Here is a 24,805-nt window from a genome sequence, read left to right as displayed (position 1 = left end):
ACACACTACCTAGGTCAAGGGCATATTTATAACTTTGACTCAGATACAAAAGCAAATTATGTAACCAAAAGGTGTCTATCCCTGTAATATTCTGAAATTAAAAATAAATAAAAGAACAAAAGGATATAATGAACACTAGCAAAATTAAAAACTTCTCTTTGAAGAACACTGTTAAGAAAATGCAAAGACAAGTCACAAAGTGAGATTTTCTTTAGACACTTGTTATAATTATGGTGATATTAGAGGGTATGCTAGTATTAATTTTCTGACAATTTTTTTTTTCTGTTTACCTATGCTTTTTTAACAGCTACCTTTCCAATGATTAGAGGAATTGATTCTGAGATTTATCAGATTATTTCCTGTAAAATTCATGTCTTGCTGTTTCTTTGTGAATAAGGTATAGTAAAGAAAATATTTGTGACTGCATTTGCTTAGCATTAGGTAGAGAAGACAACAGTCCATCCACATCTATTTGCAGAACTCCAGGCAGGATGTGGTTGGCTGTGTTTGGGTGGAGAAGCCAGATAGAGGGTGAGGATGCACTTAAGTGTCCAAGCATCCCAGCCTGAGGGAAGAAAGATGAGGGAGAGAGTTTTCCAGAGATAAGGTTTCAATATGTTAATCATCCACAGCAAGAAAATTTAAAAGAGAATTCTGAAGAAATTCAAATATGATGCTATAACTTCTGCCACCAGTAAGTAGTCTGAAGGAAAAAAGGGGGAAAAGATCTATAAAGTCATTTTGGTAAAACAAAAAGAAAATCATTTGTTTATTCATAACTGGCAAAATGACTTATTCTAGTTGTTTGTCTTCTTTGTACTTTGATGTGTTTGTAGTGATAATTAAGCTTTTGTTTTGTTATCTCTTTCTAATGATAGAACCAGACCTTTCAGAAACTCCCTTACTCATATCTTGGAGTGTGAAAGAAAGAGGTGCTTAACCTTAATTCATCCCCTGAATAAGAAAAATGGGCTCTGATCGAAACTGTGGGCTCATCGCTGGGGCTGTCATCGGTGCCTTTCTGGCTGTGTGTGGAGGTATCCTAAGGCCAGCTGGAGACAAGCTGATTGAGAAGACAATTAAAAAGGTACAAGTAGTTTAAAGAATAGTTTTTGCATTCTAACTCATTCTATCTTCTGTCTCTTTTTTGTATTGGGTACCTGCTTTATATGTCATGGTAACTGCTAATTTTATGTCTTTGATAGTAAGGTAATTATGAACCACTGCAACTGTATATGATAGAGAAGTGACCATGTGTGAGATATTATAATTATAATGCATATTTCACATCAGTATATTGCTATCTTATATGCATATCTACACTGTGATACATGCTGTCTCTAGGTAGTGGAAATTTTTTTTAATTATGTCCAAAGAATGTGTTGGCATGCTTTTGAATAAGAAATGAGTCTATTCGGTGATGGAATATTTATAAACAGTTGCATTTTAGTTAATACTGAGAAAAGTAAAACCAAATATATGAGTACATATGTGTGTATATATCTATATTAAATATTGTGGTTGATATTGAAGCAGAAATCTTTGGTAAACTGGTAAACTTTGTTCTTTGGTTTGGTAATCCACTGCTTTATGTAATGTTGTAATTACCTGATTATCTCGTAAATTTTTCCTATTTATGAAGCTTCATATTAATATTTGACTCTTCAAAAATACTTTCAGAAATACATAAGAGGTATCTCAGTATATGAGGAATTGACTGTAGTTTAAAATAATAGAATGATTCAATAGACAGACTTTGAACAACAATCTAGAATTCATCTCCCACTCTAGTTCATTCTAATTTTCTACAAATGTACTCAACAGAAACTTTAACTAATAGAGGGAAGAAGAGAATAGCATGAGCATATCTGCTGAAATCCTTAACCGGGAATGGAAAATTCAAATGACTTCAGGAGTTTGGAGATAGGGATCAAACAAAATTTAAGGTGTCAAGAATAAGATAAATGAAGATAAGGAACTGATTGTGAACTGAAGAATGTGTGTCATGCCTGAAGGCATGCATGACCATTTTCTGAAACATAATGCTGGACAAGTAAAACATTTCCGAGTGCTGCCTTCAGCTCTCTACCTGGTTAGGATGGCAATGACCTAGACAAAGGGTTGGTAAATACAATCATGATGGAGAACAACAAGAATTAAATTTTATTAAATTTTTCATTGTTGTCTTCTTTTTAATATATTTGATCCATGGTTGGTTGAATCTGTGGATGTGGAACCTGCAGATACAGAGGGCTGATTGTAGAGTGATTTCTGTCTTTTTATTGCTACCATAGTGTAGATCTTTAACCTCATCCATTTAACTAAAAAAATATGTATATAAATTGAATGGTATCCCTGTCTTGGATTTCCCAGTTTTCTCAATAGTATTTTTAATATAGGCCAATGGAGAGAGACTGTGATGGTGAGGCAGGGCTGGTCTATCAGTGGATAGAATTCCCATTGCTCTAACATCCTTCCTGCTCTGTAAACTGTTTCCCACATGGATCTGCTGTGGAGAAAGGACAGGATCTGTCTGTGTTAACACATAGATTATAACTTATCTTTTTATTTCCAAATAAAAATGTCGCAGTAATCTTACAGTTCACAGCGACTTAGTCTATTTTCCTAACACATAATGAATGATCAATAGCTGAGTCTTGATCATTTATTTTCTTATTTGTCATGCAACGAAACTGGTACATGTGGACTGTCATGTGTGGTGCTACCATCTATTTTAATTTAGTTCTTTCATATTTATCTCTATGCTCATAAGGGTTAATCATGAGAAAGTGTTCTGAGATATCAAGATGTACTTTTGTATAGTGACTAAGAAAATAAATTATCTCAACAAGTGTATGATATAACCAAGGAAAAGTATATGGTAATAAAAAATACAAAGACTGTGAGACTCTAGAATTGAATTTGAAAAATAAATGTTATTTAGAAGAGAAATCTCTGAGTATTCAAGAAACTTCAAGAAAAGGGTGGGACTTGGGTTAAATTTTAAGGAGTATAAAATTTTGAAAAAATTGTGGAAATACAATTAAATGCAGTGAGGAGGGATGGAAGAAGGCAGAGAATATGTTAAGAATACTGGATTAACAAGAGAAAAGTTTAGAAAGGAACCTTAAGAAGCTTTGAATATCAGGCAGTGGAATATTTAATTGATGATGTGATACACAATGCTAGTTGGTGTATGTTTTCCGGTAACTGTAAGGCATAATAAAACATATATTGAGAGATTTATGTCATCAAATGACTAGCATTTGAATATAGGAAGCTTACTAAAAGCTTCCTATAGTCCTACATAATTCATTTAATCATCAGAAATATGTATCATAGGGTCCTATTATTTTACCCATTTTACAGGCACAAGTACCTAAATCAACTTGCCAACTCACCTAGCCAATAGGAAGAGGAGTCAGTTTCCAAACACCAGCAATCTGAAGCAAGAGCCTAAATGACACACAGTCTCGTACACTATGCTTCTGCCGTAGAAACCACTGGAAAGCGAGGAGACCAAAGACAGAAAAACAAGAAAAAAACTATGTAGGACATGACCAGTTTCAAGAACAATTTAATGTTCCCTTGTAGAAAGATCTTTCCATGGTGGAGGAGGTATGAAAAACTGATGGGTGAGGCATGCAATTGAAGTTTAGATAGGGGGACTAAATTAGGAGAGAGGGGAGTAAAAATAGTAAACTCAGATGTCCAGTTGAGTTACAGATAGAAATGTGCACCTTAGGAAATGAAAGAGAGGTTTTACAAGTAGTTTGATAGGTACATGAATCTGTATTTCAAAGGTCAGTTCTCAAATAGATTTGACCATTTCTATAGAGATTATAAATAAAGCTACATATTAGATTTGCTTTTAGGGAGTTTGAATGTAGAGGGGAAAGAACAGAAAGATTACTATAGCATTTGTACACAATTCAAGGGCAGGAAGACAAAAGTAGAAAAGGAAAAGAATGGTCTTATATGGAAAAATAGAAACAAAAGAGTCTCATTTCCTGGAAGTTAATAGGAGGCCAGAACTCAAGGAAAGAGAGAATGAAATGTTCTCTGGCAGATGAAAATTAAGGAAATAACGGTTACAACATGGTCACTAATGATTTTGAAGGTATAATTTAAGGTAAGTAGGTAAATAAAGGAGGGGGAATGAAATAAAGAAATAAAGTGTTTTTCCTTCTTGTTTTTGAAATGAGGTTTATCTGTGCAATCTTTTACAAGACAAAAGGGAGCAGTATGGATTCAGACTCCAGGAGGAGGAGGAGGCACAAAACTGAAATTTGTGAAGATTGTAAATGATAGTTTGCATTGTATGCCCACTACAAATCGAAAGACTAAGACACATTAGAATCCCTACAATGGTCAAGGTCTAGAGTCCATGTTAGCCTTAGTCCGAGTTTGCTCTCAGATTTCTATATAACCATGTTGCCCTTATCAATTTTAGTCACGTAATGATGGTAGAACTTTTTCTTTGTTTACATAAGGCTGTTTTTTTTTAGTTTACAAAACTATTTTGAAAATGATATTGGCATATGTGTATCTTTGCCATATATTAGGACTGAAATCTCTGAATTATGTATAAACCTAGAGAGCCAATTGACTTACCTCTGCCTCAGAAACACTTAGAATAATGCTATTATTTTACAAACATATGAGTGTCTCACTGGGGAATTCTTTTATAACATTGAAACTCACTGAATGTTAGTTTATTTAATTGACTAATAGCAAATCCAGGAAGCTATTACTTGTATACAAGTGACATTTTGAGAAAGAATTAAAATATTTAATTGAAAAAGATCAGAAAATCATCTATTTTTATCTCATTTATAGAATTGGAGTGTTATGATGCCTTCTAATTCTGAAAGATGACACGCTGACACTATCATTTGAAATGGTGAAAAATGGTTCAGAAACCTTACTTATGATAGATGATATTTTGCTCTTTATTTCCAAGGACGTTTTCTGGAAACTTCATTTTTTTTTTTTTTTTTTTTTTTTTTTTAATTTTAGCTGAAACCCTTCTTACTAGTATTTTTGACCATGATTCCTAATAGATGTCTGTGGAGCCAGCAAGTGTATGCAATCTTTCTAGATAGACTAAAAGTCAACAGCAGGAGCTACCATGAATGTAGAAACTACCAAAGGACTTTGACGAAAGGTCAGAGTTTTGCCACCTCCACAAAAGATAATTTATCACTTGATACTGTTAATATTAATATCACATGATAAAATGTTTAGTAAATACTGTATAAGAGAGGAAATTTTAAATACATTTTAATTTAATTTTCCTATGCTATTAAATATAGAACACCAAAAGAGAATTATAGGTTTTATCCTATGAAAACACTAATATTCAATTAAACCATCATTTTCCCTTCCCCATTTCTTGAAAAAAAAATGATCCTTTAATAGCTGGTAATAAATGTTTTCAGAGAGAATAAATTGAAAGAATAATTATTTATTAAAATGACTATACTTCTGAATCAATAGTCCATATTTTAATGAAATTATGTTTATGTTAACTTTATAATATATGCTTATATTTCCAGATATGATAAAATAATGTGTACTTTTTGAAGTATTTATAAAGCACAAAAAGAAATGCCTTAAATTTTAGTTGTTAAAGGTGGTAAAATTTGTTCTATATTTAATGACATAAGAACAAGAAACCATACAAAAAAATTAAGTTAAAATATTAACAGTATGAAAATGAACTAAACACTACATTTATTTGCCTATAATTCCAATAACAAATGACATCTAAAAGCAATGTTTCTAGAAATAGCAGGTAAGCATATGTTACTTTTTTCCTCCAGCCCAACTTAGTGTAACATAGTTTACTTTTCATGCCAAATACAAAATTTCCCATTTTAGGTTCTTAACAAATTATTGGTGTCTAATTTCTGAGTTTTAGAAAGCTACTAAAGCTTCCTTCCCCAATACATTTTACCAGTTTATTCTTGATTTTAGTTAATGATGATAATCTGAGACTAAAACCATTTTCTGATTCTTGGCACAGCTGTCATTAATATTCTAATTCATTCTCTCCTCCTCAACTTACACATGCATGTAATGTGTAAAGATGTGAGAATTTTTTGAAACATGGGGAAATTGTTCTTTTTAGGACCACTTACAAGCAAATTATAATAAAGGGTAGGAATTATAGAGGCCATTTCCAGTATGCTTTCTGCTTTTTTGTAATAGTTGGTGAAAATTATGGAGGCTATTTCCAGTATGCTTCTACTTTTTTGTAATAGTTGGTGAAAATTATGGAGGCAATTTCCGGTATGCTTCTGCTTTTTTGTAAAGGAAATTTTTATTTTACTGGAGAGAAAATAAACATAGAAATGATTAAGTAGCAGAAAAAGAAGTATCATAGGATTTTACATTAGATGTTGGCACATAACTGGCTTAGACAGTAAATGTTATGAACCTACCAGTGAAAGCAATGTGTGGAATAAATGATACAAGAGTTCTTCCTCTAGAGGGTAGAAGAAAGTGATTTTAAAAAAAGATGGATAGGATTTAAAAAATATTAATACCTGACACACTGAATGTCTTCTTTTTGCTAACACTGTTCTAAGTGCCTACTTTTATTAATCCTAGTAACAACCTATGAGGGTGAGGAGAAATATTTAATTAAACCATATGAAAATGCCAAACTTAAACATTTTAGACTTTCAGAAATACCAAGTTTATATTACTATTATTACCCTAACACATAAGGAGAAACTGAAGTACAATGAAATTAAATAACCTGCTCAAATGTAAATGGCTTTTAAGTGACCAAACTGGAGATCAACCTCATAGCAGCAAATATCATTGTTAACCATTTCACTCTATACCTTAGGGAAGAATCCACTGCATTTTGTTAGGGTAAAGATAGGGTAAGAGAATCTGACTCATAAATTAACATCTGCTAAATATGAATCTGTCTCTTAGTATTATTAGTACTTCCTAAGGTGCTTGAGAAATGAGGCAATATGTTTTCTACATTTGTACTCTACCTACTGCATGCACAGGAACATATCAAGGGCATTTTAATAATTACATTAAAGTTGCCAGTCCTGTAGATGACTACTATTTGCAGCAACAGTAATAATGAAGAGAGTTGTGACTATATAGAAGATATTACTGTCACAAACATCTGTTTTCAAATTAATGTAGCAGAATAGAAGTTTCAAGGTCAGTGGCTTCCATCCCAGCTGTAGACCATGCTGTATGAGACTCACTAGGTTCGAATCCAACTGTTACCAGGGCTGGATGGTTTCCATACTTAAAGTCAAGGATAAATACTGACTTTCACATTAATCAAGTGAGAATATTTTAAATTATATCATTTTTTTCTGTACACCTAATTATCAGTGTTGAACTTTAAACTTACTGAAATATTTGCGAAACAAATTTAAAATCAAGCCCTTTTTTATTCACACACACACAAAAAAATATAAATTTTCCAGGTATCGTGGCTCATGCCTGTAATTCTAGCACTGTGGGAAGCTGAGGCAGGAGGATTGGTTGAGGCCAGGTTTTCAAGCAAGAAAAGCAAGAGCAAGATCCTGTCTCAACTAAAAATAGAAAAAAATTAGCCGGGCATGGTGGCGCATGCCTGTCTGTAGTCCCAGCTACTCAGGAGGCTGAGGCAGGAGGATTGCGTTAGTCCAGGAATTTGAGATTGCTGTGAGCTATGATGATGCCACTGGCACTCTAGCCAGGGTGACAGAACGAGACTGTCTCAAAAAAAAAAAAAGAAAAAGAAAAAAATTCTTTTGCTTCTTTTAAAATGGAACTTATCATATGTTTAGTCTTGGTATTCAAGGAGTGGTTATACAATTTTCTAATACATACAGTAGTGTTAGCATCAGAAGAATTGCATTCCTGTTTTGACTACTTCAATATCCCTTATCTCTTTGTCTCTGAACAAATCATGGTGCTATGGAAACCACAAAATTTAAGTGAAAGGTCCCAATTTCCCCATTATTTCCTATAAAATTTGTCATGTAATATTCACTAGGACATCTCTTTTGGTCAAAAACTCATTTTCTACCTCTGAAAAAATGGATGGGGTTGGGTGGTCCATATTCTAACAATTAATAATCCATTGGCTGTGCAGAAGCTTTTTAATTTGATCAGCTCCCATTTATTTATTTTTATTGTTGCTGTGAGTGCCTTTGGGGTTTTCTTCATAAATTCTTTCCCTAGGCCAATGTCTATGAGAGTTTTTCCAACATTTTCTTCTAGAATTCTTATAGTTGCTTGCCTTAGGTTTAAGTCTGTTATCTACTGTGACTTGATTTTTGTGAAAGGTGAGAGATGTAGACCTTGTTTCAGTCTTCTACAGTGCATTCATGTCTACTCTTGGTGTTTCAACTTTGCCTTATTTGTTGCCATAGATATTTTTTAAGTGACTTATGAGTTTAGAAAAAAGGCATAATGCAGTACTATGTCTTTTGGTATTTAGACACACATGCATCACTGAGGCATTCTGTCCTTCAAGCATATTGTATCATAAACTGTTTTCATTTTCATGAGAATTTAATGAGTTCCTTTCATTAAGAACTGAAATAAAATATGTACCCTGAGAAGAACTTTATAAATAAAAGTTATCGCTTTTATCATCAAGATTCTTATACTGTGAGAATGATAAAGTATGTGTATGGTGTTTCTGTGTGTTTCCCTTTTATAAAGTCTCTTGGAATAGGTAAATTATCACAGTTTTCAGCTTCTATATAGCTTTCAGCTTTAACATCCTCATCAAATACTTTTATACTTAGAAGAACAGTCATATTGCTTTAAGCATTTTTGTTGTAATGTCAGAATTGTTAGTGTGGAAATAAGCTCTTCAAAGAGAAAATAAAAAGCTTTTTAAGGACAATTCATTGTAAAAAGTAAAAGATTCCAGCATCATTCCAGCAGGTCCAATGTACCCAGTGTAAATGGATTGCAATAGTACAAGACTCTGTAATTCCATTTTAACTGAGTGCCCAGTTCTTCTATAATGAATTCCCTTATTCTCTGCATTAAGCAATAGGTAAAATATCCTGAAAATATGAAACTCTTATATTTTACCAACTAAGTGCACAGGGTCATAGGGGAAAAAGGGGTAGTAAAAATATGATGTAAAAGAGGACTAGTATCAGGGTCAGAAACAAAAGTTTTCATTATGAATCCACTACTATTTGCCTAGGCTACCCTTAGGCTAGCCACCTGGCTGCTCAGAACTATGGTGTGCCCTACTAGAAAACGGGATGAGACTCAATGTCCTTTCTGGGTCCATCATTTTTTGAAATGATGCTTCCAGGTGAAAGAAAGAAATAGGTCACATTGTTCCTGCAGTCATGGCTCTTTTGAGGCTCATTTTCTGTGAAAATGGCTTTCTTACTCTTCCTTTAGCACATTAATCTTAAATTGGAGCTCTTTAACCTGGACATTCTTCCCAAGGTACTTAATTGGAAATATTGACTACTAAAAAAATCACCTTTGTTTGCACTAGTTACTATAGCTTCATAGACTTCCAGCTCAGAATGAGAGCCATGGAAGGAAACTGGGAGAACATCTGTGGTAATCCCCTCAATTAACTATCATGAAATTGACCCTGAAGGGTTTGGTGACTTTCTACCTGATCCCAAATCTCCTAAAGTGAGGAATCAGATCCCTTACATAGGGTTTTTAATTCTGCCACTGGTATAGTTTCAGTACAAGGGGCATCAATGATTTTTAATGGATTTTATAAAGGAATAATAGGGGAGCTTCCTTATCTTGTCATTTTCTTTAAAAGGTAGTAATTCAATAATTACAAATTGGGCTGTTATAACTTTTAGAAACATGTTACTAACCGGTTATTGCAAATATATTGAGTTAGGAAAGCCATACTGAGCATGGTTTTTAAGGGGTGAAGTCAAATTTGTGTTTTTCATTCAGATACAATTATTTTCTTAATGTTGTCATCCTCTGAAGTGTCCAACTCTTGAAGAAAAGGGAAAATCTTCCAATACCACTAAATTTTGCTTTCAGTGTTTGTTTTGCTTCATCAATCCAACTCACCTAAGAGTAGAAATAAATGTTCAACCTGGGGTGGGGAGCAGCAAGGTGGCAGACCAGAAATACCACCAGCCAGAGCATCTCTGTAAGAAGGAGAGGTTTTATTTATTTATTTATTTATTTTGAGACAGAGTCTCACTCTGTTGCCCATGCTAGAGTGCCATGGCATCAGCCTAGCTCACAGCAACCTCAAACTCCTGGCCTCAAGCAATCCTCCTGCCTCAGCCTCCCGAGTAGCTGGGACTACAGGCATGCGCCACCATGCCAGGCTAATGTTTTCTGTATGTATTTTTAGCTGTCCATATAATTTATTTCTATTTTTAGTAGAGACAGGGTCTCGCTCTTGCTCAGGCTGGTCTCGAACTCCTGAGCTCAAATGATCCACCCGCCTCGGCCTCCCAGGGTGCTAGGATTACAGGCATGAGCCACCACGCTCAGCCAAAGGAGAAGTTTTAGATGAAAGAGAAAAAACAAATAGACTGACAAACAGATTATATTAGGGTCTGAAGGAAGGGTGCCTGAACCTACAGGAGGCTCCAAGGGAAGAGGTTGCAGAGCAGAACTGGAGGTAGAAAAGAATCAGTGAGAATTAAGCCCAAGATGCCTGGAGAGCAGCGAGAAGAGTAGGTGCCATGGTTAACATCACACTCCCTTTCATCCTGGACTATTGGTGGGCTCCCCAGATGCTGGAGAGACCTTCTGCCTAAGTGAGCCCAGAGACTGCTGTCGATAGTGAGCGAAGAGCTTCTTGCAGACAGGGCACCAGGCTCCCTCCTCTCCCAGGGTGCCTCCTGCTCCACAGACCTGAGCCAGATGATAGGCACCATATTGCTTCTATACCTACTGGGCTCCTTTGTCCTCCCCAAGGGGCCTCAACCCCTCAGGTTCCACCTTGTTCATCCCCACACAGACATTTCTCAACTCTGGTCCAGACTGCAGGAGCCACAGGAGTCCAGTGGGTCCCAGGCAATCTGCATGACTCCAGAATCTGGTCATTCTGGGTATACTGCCTCCCAAAGAGAGGGTCTGAGACAACCAGGGTGTGGAATTTCCTCCACCTAGACTCTTATTCTCCTCTTCCCTTCCCTCACTCGTGGATGCCGAGAGAGACAATTGAGCCACCACATGGAGGTTTTCACAGGGAATGGGTCTCAGATATTTCCCTTTGGGGTCCTGGAGCAGACTGAGGAGTGCTCTGACTGTGAGCTGGCTGTCCACTGGCCCTGCCTGGTTGGTGCTGCTTGCCCAGTGACTTTAGCAGAGTGGGGCAAATCCTGAGGTGGAGGGACATTGAACCAGTTTGGGCACCACATGGGAACCTTGGGACCAGCATCCTTTTCCCTGGCATGGTCAGGGATGAATCTCTGGACCTGGGGGATGGACCCACACGCCAGATTCCATACACCCAGGTCTCAATTGCATTGCCCAGGAGCACAGAGAGGATAATTGCGAATTAGTCTCACAAGGTATGGGTGCCTGTAGGGGCAGACCAAGGGGGAAAAGTGCAATGTGCATCCTAGCTATGGCATGCTCGTAGGGCACCCCTCCTCCTATGGAAAGGCCATGCTCCCAACTCAGTCTGGGATCCTGGGAAGGGAACATCCTGGCCTGCATCACAGCTGTGGGAGAGATTGGCTGGCTTGATATCCTGCCTGCTGGCAGAGGCCAGGCAGTAACTGTAGAATAGGGGAGGATGGAAAGAAATGAGACCTGCTACAGACTGCCTGATTAAGGATCTCAAATAGCCCCGCCTCCACACACAGACTTTCTGGTTAAGTGAGGCTGCCTCAATTTTGCCCAGAGGTGGGGAACAGACCTTTGACCCCTGCTAAAAACATTTGTGGAACTTGAGAACAGGCTTCCCCAACTCAGCCATGCCCAGTCTCACTGCCCCACCCATCCCTGCTATGGTGAAGAATAAGGATGATGCTGAAAGTATCAGGGCCCCACCACCACCTGGGGCATTAGCGTGCTTTTCCTTAGGAAGTAGAGCTGGTTACAGGACCCAAAAACAACACTGCAGCTTGTTCCTTCCAGCAAGTGCCACCTAATGACAGGGAGGTCAATTTGCACACACTTTTACTTCATTTACTGACTCATCATACAGGCTGCAGTTGATTCTCACCCATAAGCACAACCTACTGGTTCACAGATTAAACTGGACATGTCATTATCTAAATAAAATTCAAAAATAAAAAGCAACAGCTGCTCCAGATGAGAAGGAATTAGCAACATAACTCCAGAAGTATGAAGAATCAAAGTGAAAGGACACCTCCAAAAGGGAGCATCAGCTCTCTAGCAACGGATACCAACCAAAATCAGAATATTGAAATGATAGATGAAGAATTTAAAACATGCTTTGTGTGGAAGCTCAATGAAATGCAAGATAAAATGGATAACCCAACACAAAGAAACCACAAAAACTATGCAGAAAATGAATGAAGAATTCACTAAAGAAATTGAAATAATAAAGAAATATCAAACAGAACTTCTGGAAATGAAAAATTCATTCAAGAAATTATAAAACACAGTGGAAAGCCTTAAGAATAGGTTAGATCAGGCAGAAGAAGATTCTCAGAGCTTGAAGATAATACTTTTTAATTAAACAAGTTAATTACAGAAACAGGGCAGAGAAATAAGAGGAATGAGCAAAGCCTACAAGAAATATGGGATTACAGAAAGAGGCTTAACATAAGAATCATAGGCATCCCTGAGGGTGAAGAAGAAAATACACAAGGGTTGGAAGGCCTACTTGAGGGAATAATTGAGGAAAATTTGCCTGGCCTTGATAGAAATCTAGATATCCAGGTACAAGAAGTTCAAAGAACTCCTGGAAGATTCTTTGCAAAGAAGCAAACACCATGACATACAGTCATCAGACTGGCCAAAATAAACATAAAAGAGGCACTCCTGTGAGCTGTAAGGTGAAAGCAGCAGGTAACTTACAAAGGAAAACCCATCAGACTAACTGCAGACTTCTCAACTCAGACCTTACAACTCAGAAGGAATGGGGGCTCTATTTTCAGTCTTCTCAAACAGAATTATGGCCAGCCTAGAATTTCGTATACTGCAAAAGTAAGTTTTGTGTATGAGGGGGAAGTAAAGACAAGCAAACAATCAGGAAATTTGTCAGGACAAGACCTACCCCCTGCAGGAAATACTTAGAACTGCACTGTACATGTATCAGCACAATAGACAACCATCAGTGCAAAACCACCCAAAAGATAAAGGTCAAAGGCCAGATGCCATAATGGTCCAAGAGATAAAACAAAGGAAAAAAGTTCTACTCAACAGAATGAACAGATATCTACCCAGTTATCAATCATTTCAATAAATGTTCAATCAATGTGAATGGCTTGAACTGCCCACTGAAGACACATAGGCTGGCTGAATGGACAAATATATAAAAGTCAAGGATCTGCGGTCTTTAGGAAACACACCTAACCCACAAGGACAGAGTTATATTCAAGGTGAAAGGATGGAAAACAATATTCCATGCAAAAGGAAACCAAAAGAAACTTTTCAAAACAAGATAGACTAATGGCCAACAAACATAAGAAAAACTGCTCAACATTTCTAATTATCAGGGAAATGCAAATCAAAACCACAATGAGATATCACTTATCTCCAGTGAGAACGGGCTTTATCAAAAAGTTTCAAAACAATAAATGTTGGCATCGATGTGGAGAGATAGGAACATTCATACACTGCTGGTGGGACTGTAAACTAGTGCAACCCCTGTGGAAAGCAATATGGAGATACCTTAAACAAATACAAGTAGACCTACCATTTGATCCAGCAATCCCATTATTGGGCATCTACCCAAAAGAAGAAAAGACATTCTATAAAAAAGACATCTGCATCTGAATGTTTATAGCAGCACAATTCACAATTGCAAAGATGTGGAAACAACCCAAATGCCCATCAATACATGAGTGGATTAGTAAAATGTGGTATATATATACACTATGGAGTATTACTCAGCTATAAGAAATAACGGTGACATAGAATCTCTTATGTTCTCCTGGAAAGAGTTGGAACCCATTCTACTAAGTGAGTATCCCAAGAATGGAAAAATAAGCACCACATGTACTCACCAGCAAATTGGTTTCCCTGATCATCACCTAAGTGCACATTTGGGAATAACACCAATTGGGTGTCGGGCAGATGTGGGGGGTGGGGGGAGGGGATGGGTGCATACCTACATAATGAGTGTGATGTGCACTCCCTGGGGTATGGACACGCTTGAAGTTCTGACTCGGGGGGGTGGGGGGCATAGGCAATATACATAACCTAAAATTTGTACCCCCATAATAAGCTGAAATAAAAAATAAATAAATAAATGAATAAAAATCTCTATACACATAAAGTTGAAAACATGAAGAAAATGGATAAATTCTTAGAAACACACACGCTTCTTGGCTCAATCAGGGAAACATATAATTCCTGAACAGACCAATATCAAGTACCCATATTGACACAGCAAGAAAAAAATCTTCTTACAAAAGAAAGCCCCAGACTAGATGGTTTCACACCCAACTTTTCCCATACCTACAAATATGAACTGGTACCTATCCCTGCAGAAATTATTTCACAACATTGAGAAGGAAAGAATCCTCCCCAACACATTTTATGAAGTCAACATCACCCTGATACCAACGCCAGGAAAGCACTCAACAAAAAGAGAAAACCATAGACCAATATCCCATATGAATATAGAGGTAAAAATTCTAAATAAAATCCTAGCAAATCTAATTCATCTGCTCATCAAAATAATAATCCATCACAATCAAATGGACTTCATCCTAGAGATGCAGGGATGGTTCAACATATGCAAGTCTATAAATGTAATTCACCACATAAATAAAAGTAAAAACTAAGACAATATTATATTCTCAATAGACACAGAAAAAGTATTCCACAAAATTCAGCACCCTTTTATATAAGAACTCTTAACAAAATAGGTATAGACTAGACTTACCTCAAAATGATAAAAGCCATATACGATAAACCCACAGCCAACATCATACTGAACAGGGAAAAATTGAAAGCATTCCTGCTTAGAACTGGAACCAGCCAAGGTTACCTTCTATCACCACTTCTATTCAATATAGTGCTCGAGGTCCTAGTCACAGCAATCAGAAAAAAAAAGGAAATCAAGGGCATCCAAATGGGGGCAGAAAAGGTCAAATTATTGCTCTTTGCAGGTGATATGATCTTATATCTAGAAAACTCCAAAGACTCTTCCAAGAGACCGCTAGGATTGATAAATAAGTTGAGCAAAGTCTCAGGTTACAAAATCAAAGTACACAAATCAGTAGCATTCATATATGCCAACAACAGTCAAACTGAGAACCAAATTAAAGACTTAATATCGTTCACAATAGCAACAAAGAAAACAAAATATCTGGGAATATATTTAATTAAGGGGGTGAAAAACCTCTAGAGGGAGAACTACAAAACACAGAGGAAAGGAATAGCAGAGGATATAAACAGATGGAAAACCATATCATGCTCATTGATCAGCAGAATATATTTAAAATGTCTATACTATCCAAAGTGATCTACAGATTCAATGCTATCCCTATTAAAAAACCAACATCATTTTTTGCAGATCTAGAAAAAATGAACCTATGCTTCATATGGAAACAGAGAAGACCCTATATAGCCAAGGCAACCTTAAGCAAAAAGAATAAATTTGGAGGCATTAATTTACCAGACTTTATACTACAAGGCTAAAATAACCAAAATAGCATGGTACTGGCATAAGAACAGAGACATAGAGCAATGGAACAGAACTGAGAACCCAGATATAAAACCATCCCCATATAGCCATCTTATCTTTGACAAAGCAGACAAAAACATACACTGGGGAAAAGAATCCTTATTTAATAAATGGTTCTGGGAAAATTGGATAGCCACATGTAGAAGACTGAAACAGGATCTGCACCTCTCACAAAAATCAACTCCAGACTTAAACCTAAGGTTTAAGGTTTTATGAAACCATAAAAATTCTAGAAGAAAATGTTGGAAAAACCCTTAGAGATATCAGCCTAGGCAAAGAATTTATGAAGCAGAGCCCAAAAGCAATCATAGCTACAACAAAAACAAATAAATGGAACCTGATCAAATTAAAAAGCTGCACAGCCAAGGAAACTATCATTAGAGCAAATAGACAAGCTACATACTATACATCTGAGAAAATATTTGCATACTATACATCTGATAAAGGGCTGATAACTAGAATCTATTTAGAACTCAGGAAAATCAGCAAGAAAAAAATCCAAAAACCCTATTAAAAAGCAGACAAAGGACATGAACACAAAGTTTTGAAAAGAACATAGACTAATGGCCAAGAAATATTTGAAAAAATTATCAACATCTCTAATCATCATGGTAATCCAAATCAAAACCACAATGAGATATCACTTAACTCCAGTGAGAATGGCCTTTATCAAAAAGTCCCAAAACAATAAATGTTGGCTTGGAAGTGGAAAGATAGGAACACGCATACACTGCTGGTGGGACTGCAAACTAGTACAACCTCTATGGAAAGTAGTATGGAGATAACTGAAAGAACTAAAAGTATTAGGAGAATTACCATTTGATCCAGCAGTCCCACTACTGGGTATCTACCCAAAGGAAAAAAAAATCATTACATAAAAAATACATACTCACTCGAATGTTTATAGCAGCACAATTCACAATTGCAAAGCTGTGGAAATAACCCAGTGCCCATCAACACATGAATGGATTAATAAAATGAGGTGTATATATACCATGGAGTACTATCAGCCATTAAAACAATGGTGAACCACCTGTTGTATTATCCTGGAAGGAGCTGGAGCCCGTTTTTCTAAGTGAAGTATCACAAGAATGGAAAAACAAACACCACAGGTACTCACCATTAAATTGGTACTAAGGGATCAACACTAATACGCACATATGGGAAGTAACATTCCTAGGGTGTTGGGCAGGTGGGAGAGGGGAGAAGGGGCTGGGTAAATGTGCATCTAATGGATGCAGTGCATGCTGTCTGGGGGATGGGCAGGATTGTAGCTCAGACTTGGGTGGTGCAAAGGCAATTTCTAAAACCAAAGTGTTTGTCCTCCTGTAATACTCTGGAAAAAAAAAAAAAAATATATATATATATATATATATATATATACCTGATAAAAAGATTTTTGGAACTTTAATAATATTTACTTAATAAATTGTGTTACTGATTTTTGCAACATTGCCAAGGGGCACTCTAAAGCTTGCCAATGGTTTGCTTTAAAATAAATAGTTGTGTCTTCAGTACTACACACTGATTCTCTTTGTATTAATAAAAAGTTGACTAAAAAGAGGTTGCTGAAAGTGTGTGACATGTTTGCAAAGGTTGTCATGAACCAGGTACTTGCGTTTATTCCTTTTATTCTGGCTGTAGAAATGCCTGTATTTACTACCAAGATACAACCCCAATGTGTCCTTTCACAGGAAGTTGTCCTTGAAGAAGGTACAATTGCTTTTAAAAATTGGGTTAAAACTGACACAGACATATACAGACAGTTTTGGATCTTTGATGTGCAAAATCCACAGGAAGTGATGGTGAATAGCAGCAACATTAAAGTTAAGCAAAGAGGTCCTTACATGTACAGGTGAGTCCCCACAAATAAGTGGCAGATTGAACATAACTGACCTTGAACATATATATTTCTGAGAAGGATTCCAGTTGAAGAATGCCATTTTATTGAAATGTTCTTATTTTCCTGCCAATAATATACTTTGAAATATTTTATCTGTATAGACTCCTAACATAAGGATTAAGTGATTAAAATATATTTATTTTGAATAGATATGTAAATTACACAGAAATTAATTAGACAGTATGTAGAAAAGAAATACAAATTTTATAATAAATGTACCAGCATCAAATAACAACCCTATGTTTAAGAAGTTACAAGTGTTTTACACTTGTGGCATATATACTCAACTCTGAAATATGCATGACGAAGAGGGCAAAAAAAGCTATCAGTCATTAACATCTTAAAATCAAATGTAGACATTATATTGGCAGTTTGTAAAGTGTGGCTCCTGGACCAGCAGCATCAGCATCACCAGAGAACTTGGTAGACATGAAAATTCTCAGGCCCCATCCTGGACCAAAGGAATTGGAGACTCCTGAGTTGGGGCTCACTAATGAGTTTTGAAACCCTCTGGGTTATTCTAATACACACTCAATTTTGAGAACCATGACACTAAGCTTATTTTTATATAACTATATTAAGGATTTATATCCAAACTAATATACAGGTCATATAGATATGTACATTTATCTAGTATTAATACTTTCATTCTTATATTTTCTATTCTACTGAGACTGACCATTCAACACCTATAGTCTACATTACCTGATAGTTTAACACACTCTTGAATAGAGCCTTAGACTACTAGAACTAGAAGAAATGATTAGCCAGAATCTTTCTTGTAAATAAAAAATACCTTAACCACTGGATATAAAGGAACTTGTTCATGTTCACACAGATGTAGGAACTGGTAACTCTTAAGATTTTTGTATACATTTTCTATTCAAATTATAAACGATGTCTTTTCCAATTATTAAATTTAAAAAAGTGGAGCTTGAGGCACTAAAAACACTAACTTAACCAAAGATTAGGGATATATTTATGATATCCATATGGGAACATTGTTATATCCTGCTATCTCATTTGTTATATAAAAGTGTATTTCCCTTATGGATAATTACAACTATTTATATATCATGATTCTTACCTTATGACAAAATTTCTGATTTGTAATAATTTATAATAATTCAAAGTTTTAGTATCTTGTCTCTTTTGGATACTCTATATAATTTTCCTTCCTCTCCAATGCATCAATATGTTTCTATATTGACAACACATATCCAAAATATAATGAAATAACAGTAGTCATGTGAGGTACTGCCTACTACTGTATCATATGATATATGAGCTGCAGAGAGCCTTGGTGCCTATCCTTTCTTGGCAGTGTTCCCCAAGACTATTGCCTCTATGTCAATTTCTGGTACTATTCACGACTTTGTCAAAGACAACTTGGTTTTCATTGTTACAAGAAATCTCATCTTGGAAAATATTTTTATGGTCTTATAGTTGTTATGCTATTAGTAAAAGGCTATATAAATACCTTGTTTCAAAAGAGGGTTATAGGTATATGTACCTGTGAAAATCTATAATTCACATGTGACCTAATGAGAATGTGAGCATAACTGTTTAAAAGGTAGAACATGGATGGACTAAGTATGAGGTGGAATAGTTTTTAGAATTTGAGAACTCACATTTTCTATTTTGTTTTTTGTTTTGGGGAGGTTATATTTTCTACTTTTAAGGATATTATTTGGGATATAAGAGTATATAAACACATTATGTAACCTAGTTCTCCTCTGACAGTTAACAATTAATATCTGTTTTATTCTTAGAGCCTTTATCTCTTTAAGGGACAAAAAGGGGGTTGGTGAGATATACTTGACTTGTTTGGGGAGGTGATGGAAGGGCGTGGGAGAAGAGTTAGATTTACAGATAAATTTTATAAACAATAAACCCCTCTTTATATAACAATTTGAAAGAGATCCCTAATCAACTAGAGGTCATTTGTCCCATGTTACCAAATGGAGTCTTTTTGTTTGTTCGAATGCCTTCAATAATGTGAAAGCTGGTACCTTTTAGAAAAATGTTAGTACTTTGATAGTCTTCTATGTGTGGAGCTAAACATGCTTTCCCATAATTAACTATACCCTAAATCAAGTTGAAATTGAGAGTGTCAGAGAGGTCCCTCCTCAAACAGGATCACAGGCTTTATTTGGCCATGGCTGTTCAAGTGAGTTTGATGACACTTTGACAAAACATGACATGAGACAAACCATGAAATTGTCTGGACTGAGATCTTACATATATTCCAACCTATACCATTTCTATGAAGGCACTGATACCCCCATAATATTCTCAGATATGACGTAAATCATTTTTTAAGTTACATTACTTTGTCAGGAATACAAAGAAAGTAATAATTGGGAAAACTATAGGACAAATTACTTTCTTTGACCTTATTAACCCACCCTTCCCCAAACTTGTATACAATGTAATTTTTAAACAACAAAGAAAGAAAGTAATAGTGATTATGTTGTTTTTAGAAGTACATTCTAGTGCAGATATCTTTTTTATAGAATGCCTGTTTTTCCTTTGGGTAGATGCCCAGTAATGGGATTGCTGCATCAAATGGTAGTTCTACTTGTAGCTCTTTGAGATATCTTCATATTACTTTCCAGAGAGGTTGTGCTAGTTTGCAGTCCTACCATTAGTGTATGAGTATTCCTCTCTCTCCTGGCAGGTGGGAGGGGGGAAAAAGGGGTGGGCATGTTCACATCTAATGGGTGTGGTGCGCACCGTCTGGGGGATGGACACACATGAAACTCTGATTTGGGCGGGCAAAGGCAATATATGTAACCTAAACATTTGTACCCCTGTAATATGCTGAAATAAAATAAATAACTAGAAGTACATTCTAAAGGTAGGGCTCAGTTTTAAGGATTTTTCTCTTAGTGAGTGCCATCTGCTGTTTTATTGTTGTAAGTACAATTTAGGTAAGCTCTAGAATTTGGGTCACAATTATTTTGCTATTGTTTTAATTATTTATATACAAATGTTCCTAAAAAATTAAAATATTTTAATTTTAAATGTTAACATTTAATACAACTTTGAAAAGCTTTTTGACAGAAAAGGCACTACTTGTAGTTAACTATTCTGGGTGCCGTTTCAGATTTTTGTATTCTTTGTGTGTCTACAAGTACTCCAACGAGAATGATGAGGTTTTCATCAAATTACATTAGAAATATCTTTCTATCTGATTTTGAATCCCCTTTTTAAAGGATGGGCCACTAATGTATTTATTTATGATAGATATTTATTGAGGACTATGTCCAAGGCACTCTGCTTAGAGATACAAAACAACCATAACCCCTACACTATGGCAATTTACTTTTTTTATAATAGTTGAAAAAATTTGTTTCTTTAAATTTCAGTCCCCCCTTTTAGTCTTTGTGTTAGCTAGCCATTCATCTCATAAAATGATGATGTATACCTTATTTCTTCTCAGTGAGTACCCTGTACTTGCAAAGTATTCTTCCCCGTAATAATCACCCTTTACCACCTCCCTAAAATGTAGTTGGTACTTTTCAACATGGAGATGTTAGAGCCAGGGGCTTAGAGCTAGTATGTATTCAATAAGTGGGGAAAATGGGGAGGGAGAAATTGGTTTGTAGCCCTTAAAAATGAAAATTATATTCTAATTCTCATTAAAGTACTGATAAAGATAGATGAGCCAGCATTGGATAGGCTATGTACTTTGAGGGTTCTTTCTTATATTAATATAAGAAAATGTGCTCCTCCTATTTCCCAGTTTAAGTCTCTCCACTCTTTCCTCCTTACCTTCAGGATAAAGTCTGTCATTTGAGTATGGGATATGACCTTTTCATGTTTGAGATCTTTATTTTCCACCACTCTCCTTATCTATTGCTTGATAATCCAATACACACAAAGAAATGCATTTCCTAAATTATATAATGTTCTTATCTTACACATGACACTGTCTACCCTATTTTACCTAACTAAACTTCTCTTTGTTATTTGGACCACTTAAGTGGAATGGCTACAAATTGTGTCTTGGCTCTCATCTCTACCCTGATAATCCCAAACCTGCATTTATTTGTATTTGCTCTGTGCTTTCCCATGGACTCTGTGTAAACTCACATTTTAACACATATCCCTTTCTCCTCTGCTATTGTAATTTCCTGTTTGCAAGTTTAAGACCCCTTTTGATGAGTCTACTAAAGACCCAGCACTGGCTTATTTAACCCCATTGTTTATCATAATATCTGGCACATTCTATGTGTTCAAATATTTGTTGAATTAATGAATGGCATTTGAGATCTAATATCTACATAAGCCAAATTTTTTGACTTTTGTTTACTTCTATTTTTCCCAGAGTTCATTATCTAGCCAAGGAAAACATAACCCAGGACGCTGAAGACCACACAGTCTCTTTCATGCAGCCCAATGGTGCCATCTTTGAACCTTCACTATCAGTTGGAACAGAGAATGACACTTTCACAGTTCCCAATCTGGCTGTAGCTGTGAGTAGACAAACCACAAAGTTACTTATTTTAAAATACTCTAGAATCCAGTATAATTAATCTCATCATTAGAGTTATTTGTAGGTTTTATGTATTTGGCCATTTTTGTAAAAATGTGTTCCTATGTCATTATTTTGAATGGAGTTATAGACATTTGGAAAGATGACAAAATAATATCAATTCAATTTGAAGACCAATTAAAATGTATCAATTAAAAAAATAGGACTTAACTTGTGATGCCTTCTGGTGGCTGGCATTGAAGCAGACAAATGTAATTATCTAGGGATTAGCCAAATTACACTTTTAGTTTTGGCAGGATTTAGCAGTAATTTTAAAGATATAGTTGTAAAATTTTTATTAAACTCAATTTTAGTGTTTAATCCAATTATTTGTTAAAATCTGATACTGTCTTGGTGTCTTAAACAGTGATTTTGTTTTTGTAGGCTGCAGCCTATCTCTATCCAAATGCAATTGTTCAGTCGTTCCTCAATTTACTTATCAAAAAGTCAAACTCTTCTATGTTCCAAAACAGAACTCTGAAAGAACTGTTATGGGGCTATGAGGATCCATTTTTGACTTTGATTCCATACCCTGCTCTTGCCACAGTTGGTGTGTTTTATCCTGTAAGTACCAAATATGAATGGCAATATTGTTGTTTTCTAATTAGATAAATAGAATGGCATTGGCATGGTATCATTTCATAATTTAGTGTATTAGCCCTACTGATGATCTGGAGATATATATCTTAACTTTTTAAAAAAGTTCTTATCTCATATGGCTTCAGCTTTCTTAGTTAGAAACTCATCTGGATTTAACAATTAAATTTAAAACAGAAAAACTGAGATATATTTAGGTCTCTACTCTTTTTATAAATATACAATTTGTCTAAAATTGGCTTATAAGCTAGCATATAAATCTTTGAATATTTTTTATTTTGATTTCCTTCTTGTATAATCAAGTTAAATACCATATTTTTGTGCTAATGCATGCATCCTATTATTCCTTCTTCTCTATTTACAAACTTGTCTTAGTTTATATTAAAAAGCCTAAATTTGCACATCTCAGTAAGATTGATGTCAATAGGCCTCATTTTAATAAGATTTACAAATAAGAATTTCCAATAGTCTACAAATATCATGAAATGGCAGTTTGAAAATTAAGGAAAATATGAACTTGATGGTTCACTTCAGTACAGCTTAATGTATTGAGTAACAAATAAGATAAGCTGACACACCTGCATTGGAATTTTGACTATGATTTCATTCAGCACTATATGTGAATATTAGTTATATTCTCCAGTTCATTGTTATTGTTTTACTTTTAGATAATGTTTAGGACTACAAGGTTATATATCAATATATAAGTAGAAATGTTTCAGGAATCAGAGATTCTTGATGAGTATTTTGATTCAATACTCAGAAGTCTTTTCTTGGCTAATTTTTATTTTGTATGACTAATTTTTATCATTTTATTAATAGTAACAACTTAAAATTCACAACATTTAGAATACCTTTACAAATAATTGTTCCTATCGATTTTATTCAATGTCCCCTCACCTCAATATGATAGGAGTAATGATCAAAATGTTCTTATTGGCTTAATTATGACAAAGAATGCTGGATTTAGGATCACGTCAACTTTTGATATTTATTTCATCATTTAACACTTATTTCTAGGAAGCTTTTATAGTCCATCCTTTAAAACATTTTAAAAGCCAATAATTTAAAGAATTATTGCATATATATTTCAAGTTATATAAAATAATTATGAACAAACAATGTTCTAGAAATGTGAAAGTGAGTTAATTACATATTTTATACTTTGAAATATGTGAGTTGTTTTAGAAGTAATTTTTTCTTGTACGTATGTTTTCGGTACAACAACACTGTAGATGGAGTTTATAAAATTTTCAGTGGAAAAGATAACATAAGCAAAGTTGCCATAATTGACACTTACAAAGGTAGAAGGTATGTATCTGGGTATAGCATGTGTGTTTGTGTGTATCTGTGCGTGTGTTACTAGCGTACTCTAAGGCAGGAGTGGTATTTGTTTAGCAACTGGAAAAGTGCAGGCATCAACCTATGGAACAGACTTGCTATATCTCAGCCCTGAAAACTCCTGTTCTGAAAGGCATTAAGCCTTTAGTTGTGCCAACTGGCATGTTCACACCAGTGCACAGCTGTGGAATATCAGCTCCACTTTAGGGTTTGGCTTGCGTTTATGGACAAATCCAAAGGGACTATTTTCATCTTTGCTGTATAACCAGCATCACAGTAGACCCCTGCAATTAGATAACCACAAATGAAAGCAAAGAAAATCAATACATCAACTGATTGCCTAGTAGATATTTACAAAAGTTAAAAAAAAAAAAACATGTTTCTGAGTATATCAAATAAAGTTGTATATTCCAGTGACATGACCTAAATTTGTCTGCAAAGTTGGAAGTTTAATGAACCCACGTGAATGCTTTCATGACTTCCCCTGCAAAAGGTCTTAAAATAATTGTCTATATTGATAGCTCAGTTTTAACATTTATCAATGCAAAAATGGAATTAGTATTTTGAGTGGAGTCCTAAAATTTACATA

General features: G+C 35.3%; 1 protein-coding gene across 1 annotated transcript in view; it reads left to right on the top strand.

The window, feature by feature from the left end:
- The first annotated feature begins 967 nt into the window (after positions 1-967).
- The window catches only part of LOC138376986 (platelet glycoprotein 4-like), a 35,885-nt gene continuing 12,047 nt past the window's right edge, over positions 968-24,805 (top strand). The window contains exons 1-5 of the mRNA XM_069461648.1: positions 968-1,087; positions 17,530-17,690; positions 22,072-22,219; positions 22,663-22,841; positions 24,094-24,186. Of these exons, the coding sequence (XP_069317749.1) occupies positions 968-1,087; positions 17,530-17,690; positions 22,072-22,219; positions 22,663-22,841; positions 24,094-24,186 (701 nt within the window). The remainder of the gene's footprint in view (positions 1,088-17,529; positions 17,691-22,071; positions 22,220-22,662; positions 22,842-24,093; positions 24,187-24,805) is intronic.

The sequence above is a fragment of the Eulemur rufifrons genome, chromosome 29, assembly GCF_041146395.1.
Source record: "Eulemur rufifrons isolate Redbay chromosome 29, OSU_ERuf_1, whole genome shotgun sequence".
NCBI classification, from domain to species: domain Eukaryota; kingdom Metazoa; phylum Chordata; class Mammalia; order Primates; family Lemuridae; genus Eulemur; species Eulemur rufifrons.
Note: the sequence above shows the minus strand (reverse complement) of the source record. Positions and strands in the feature narration are given on the sequence as shown.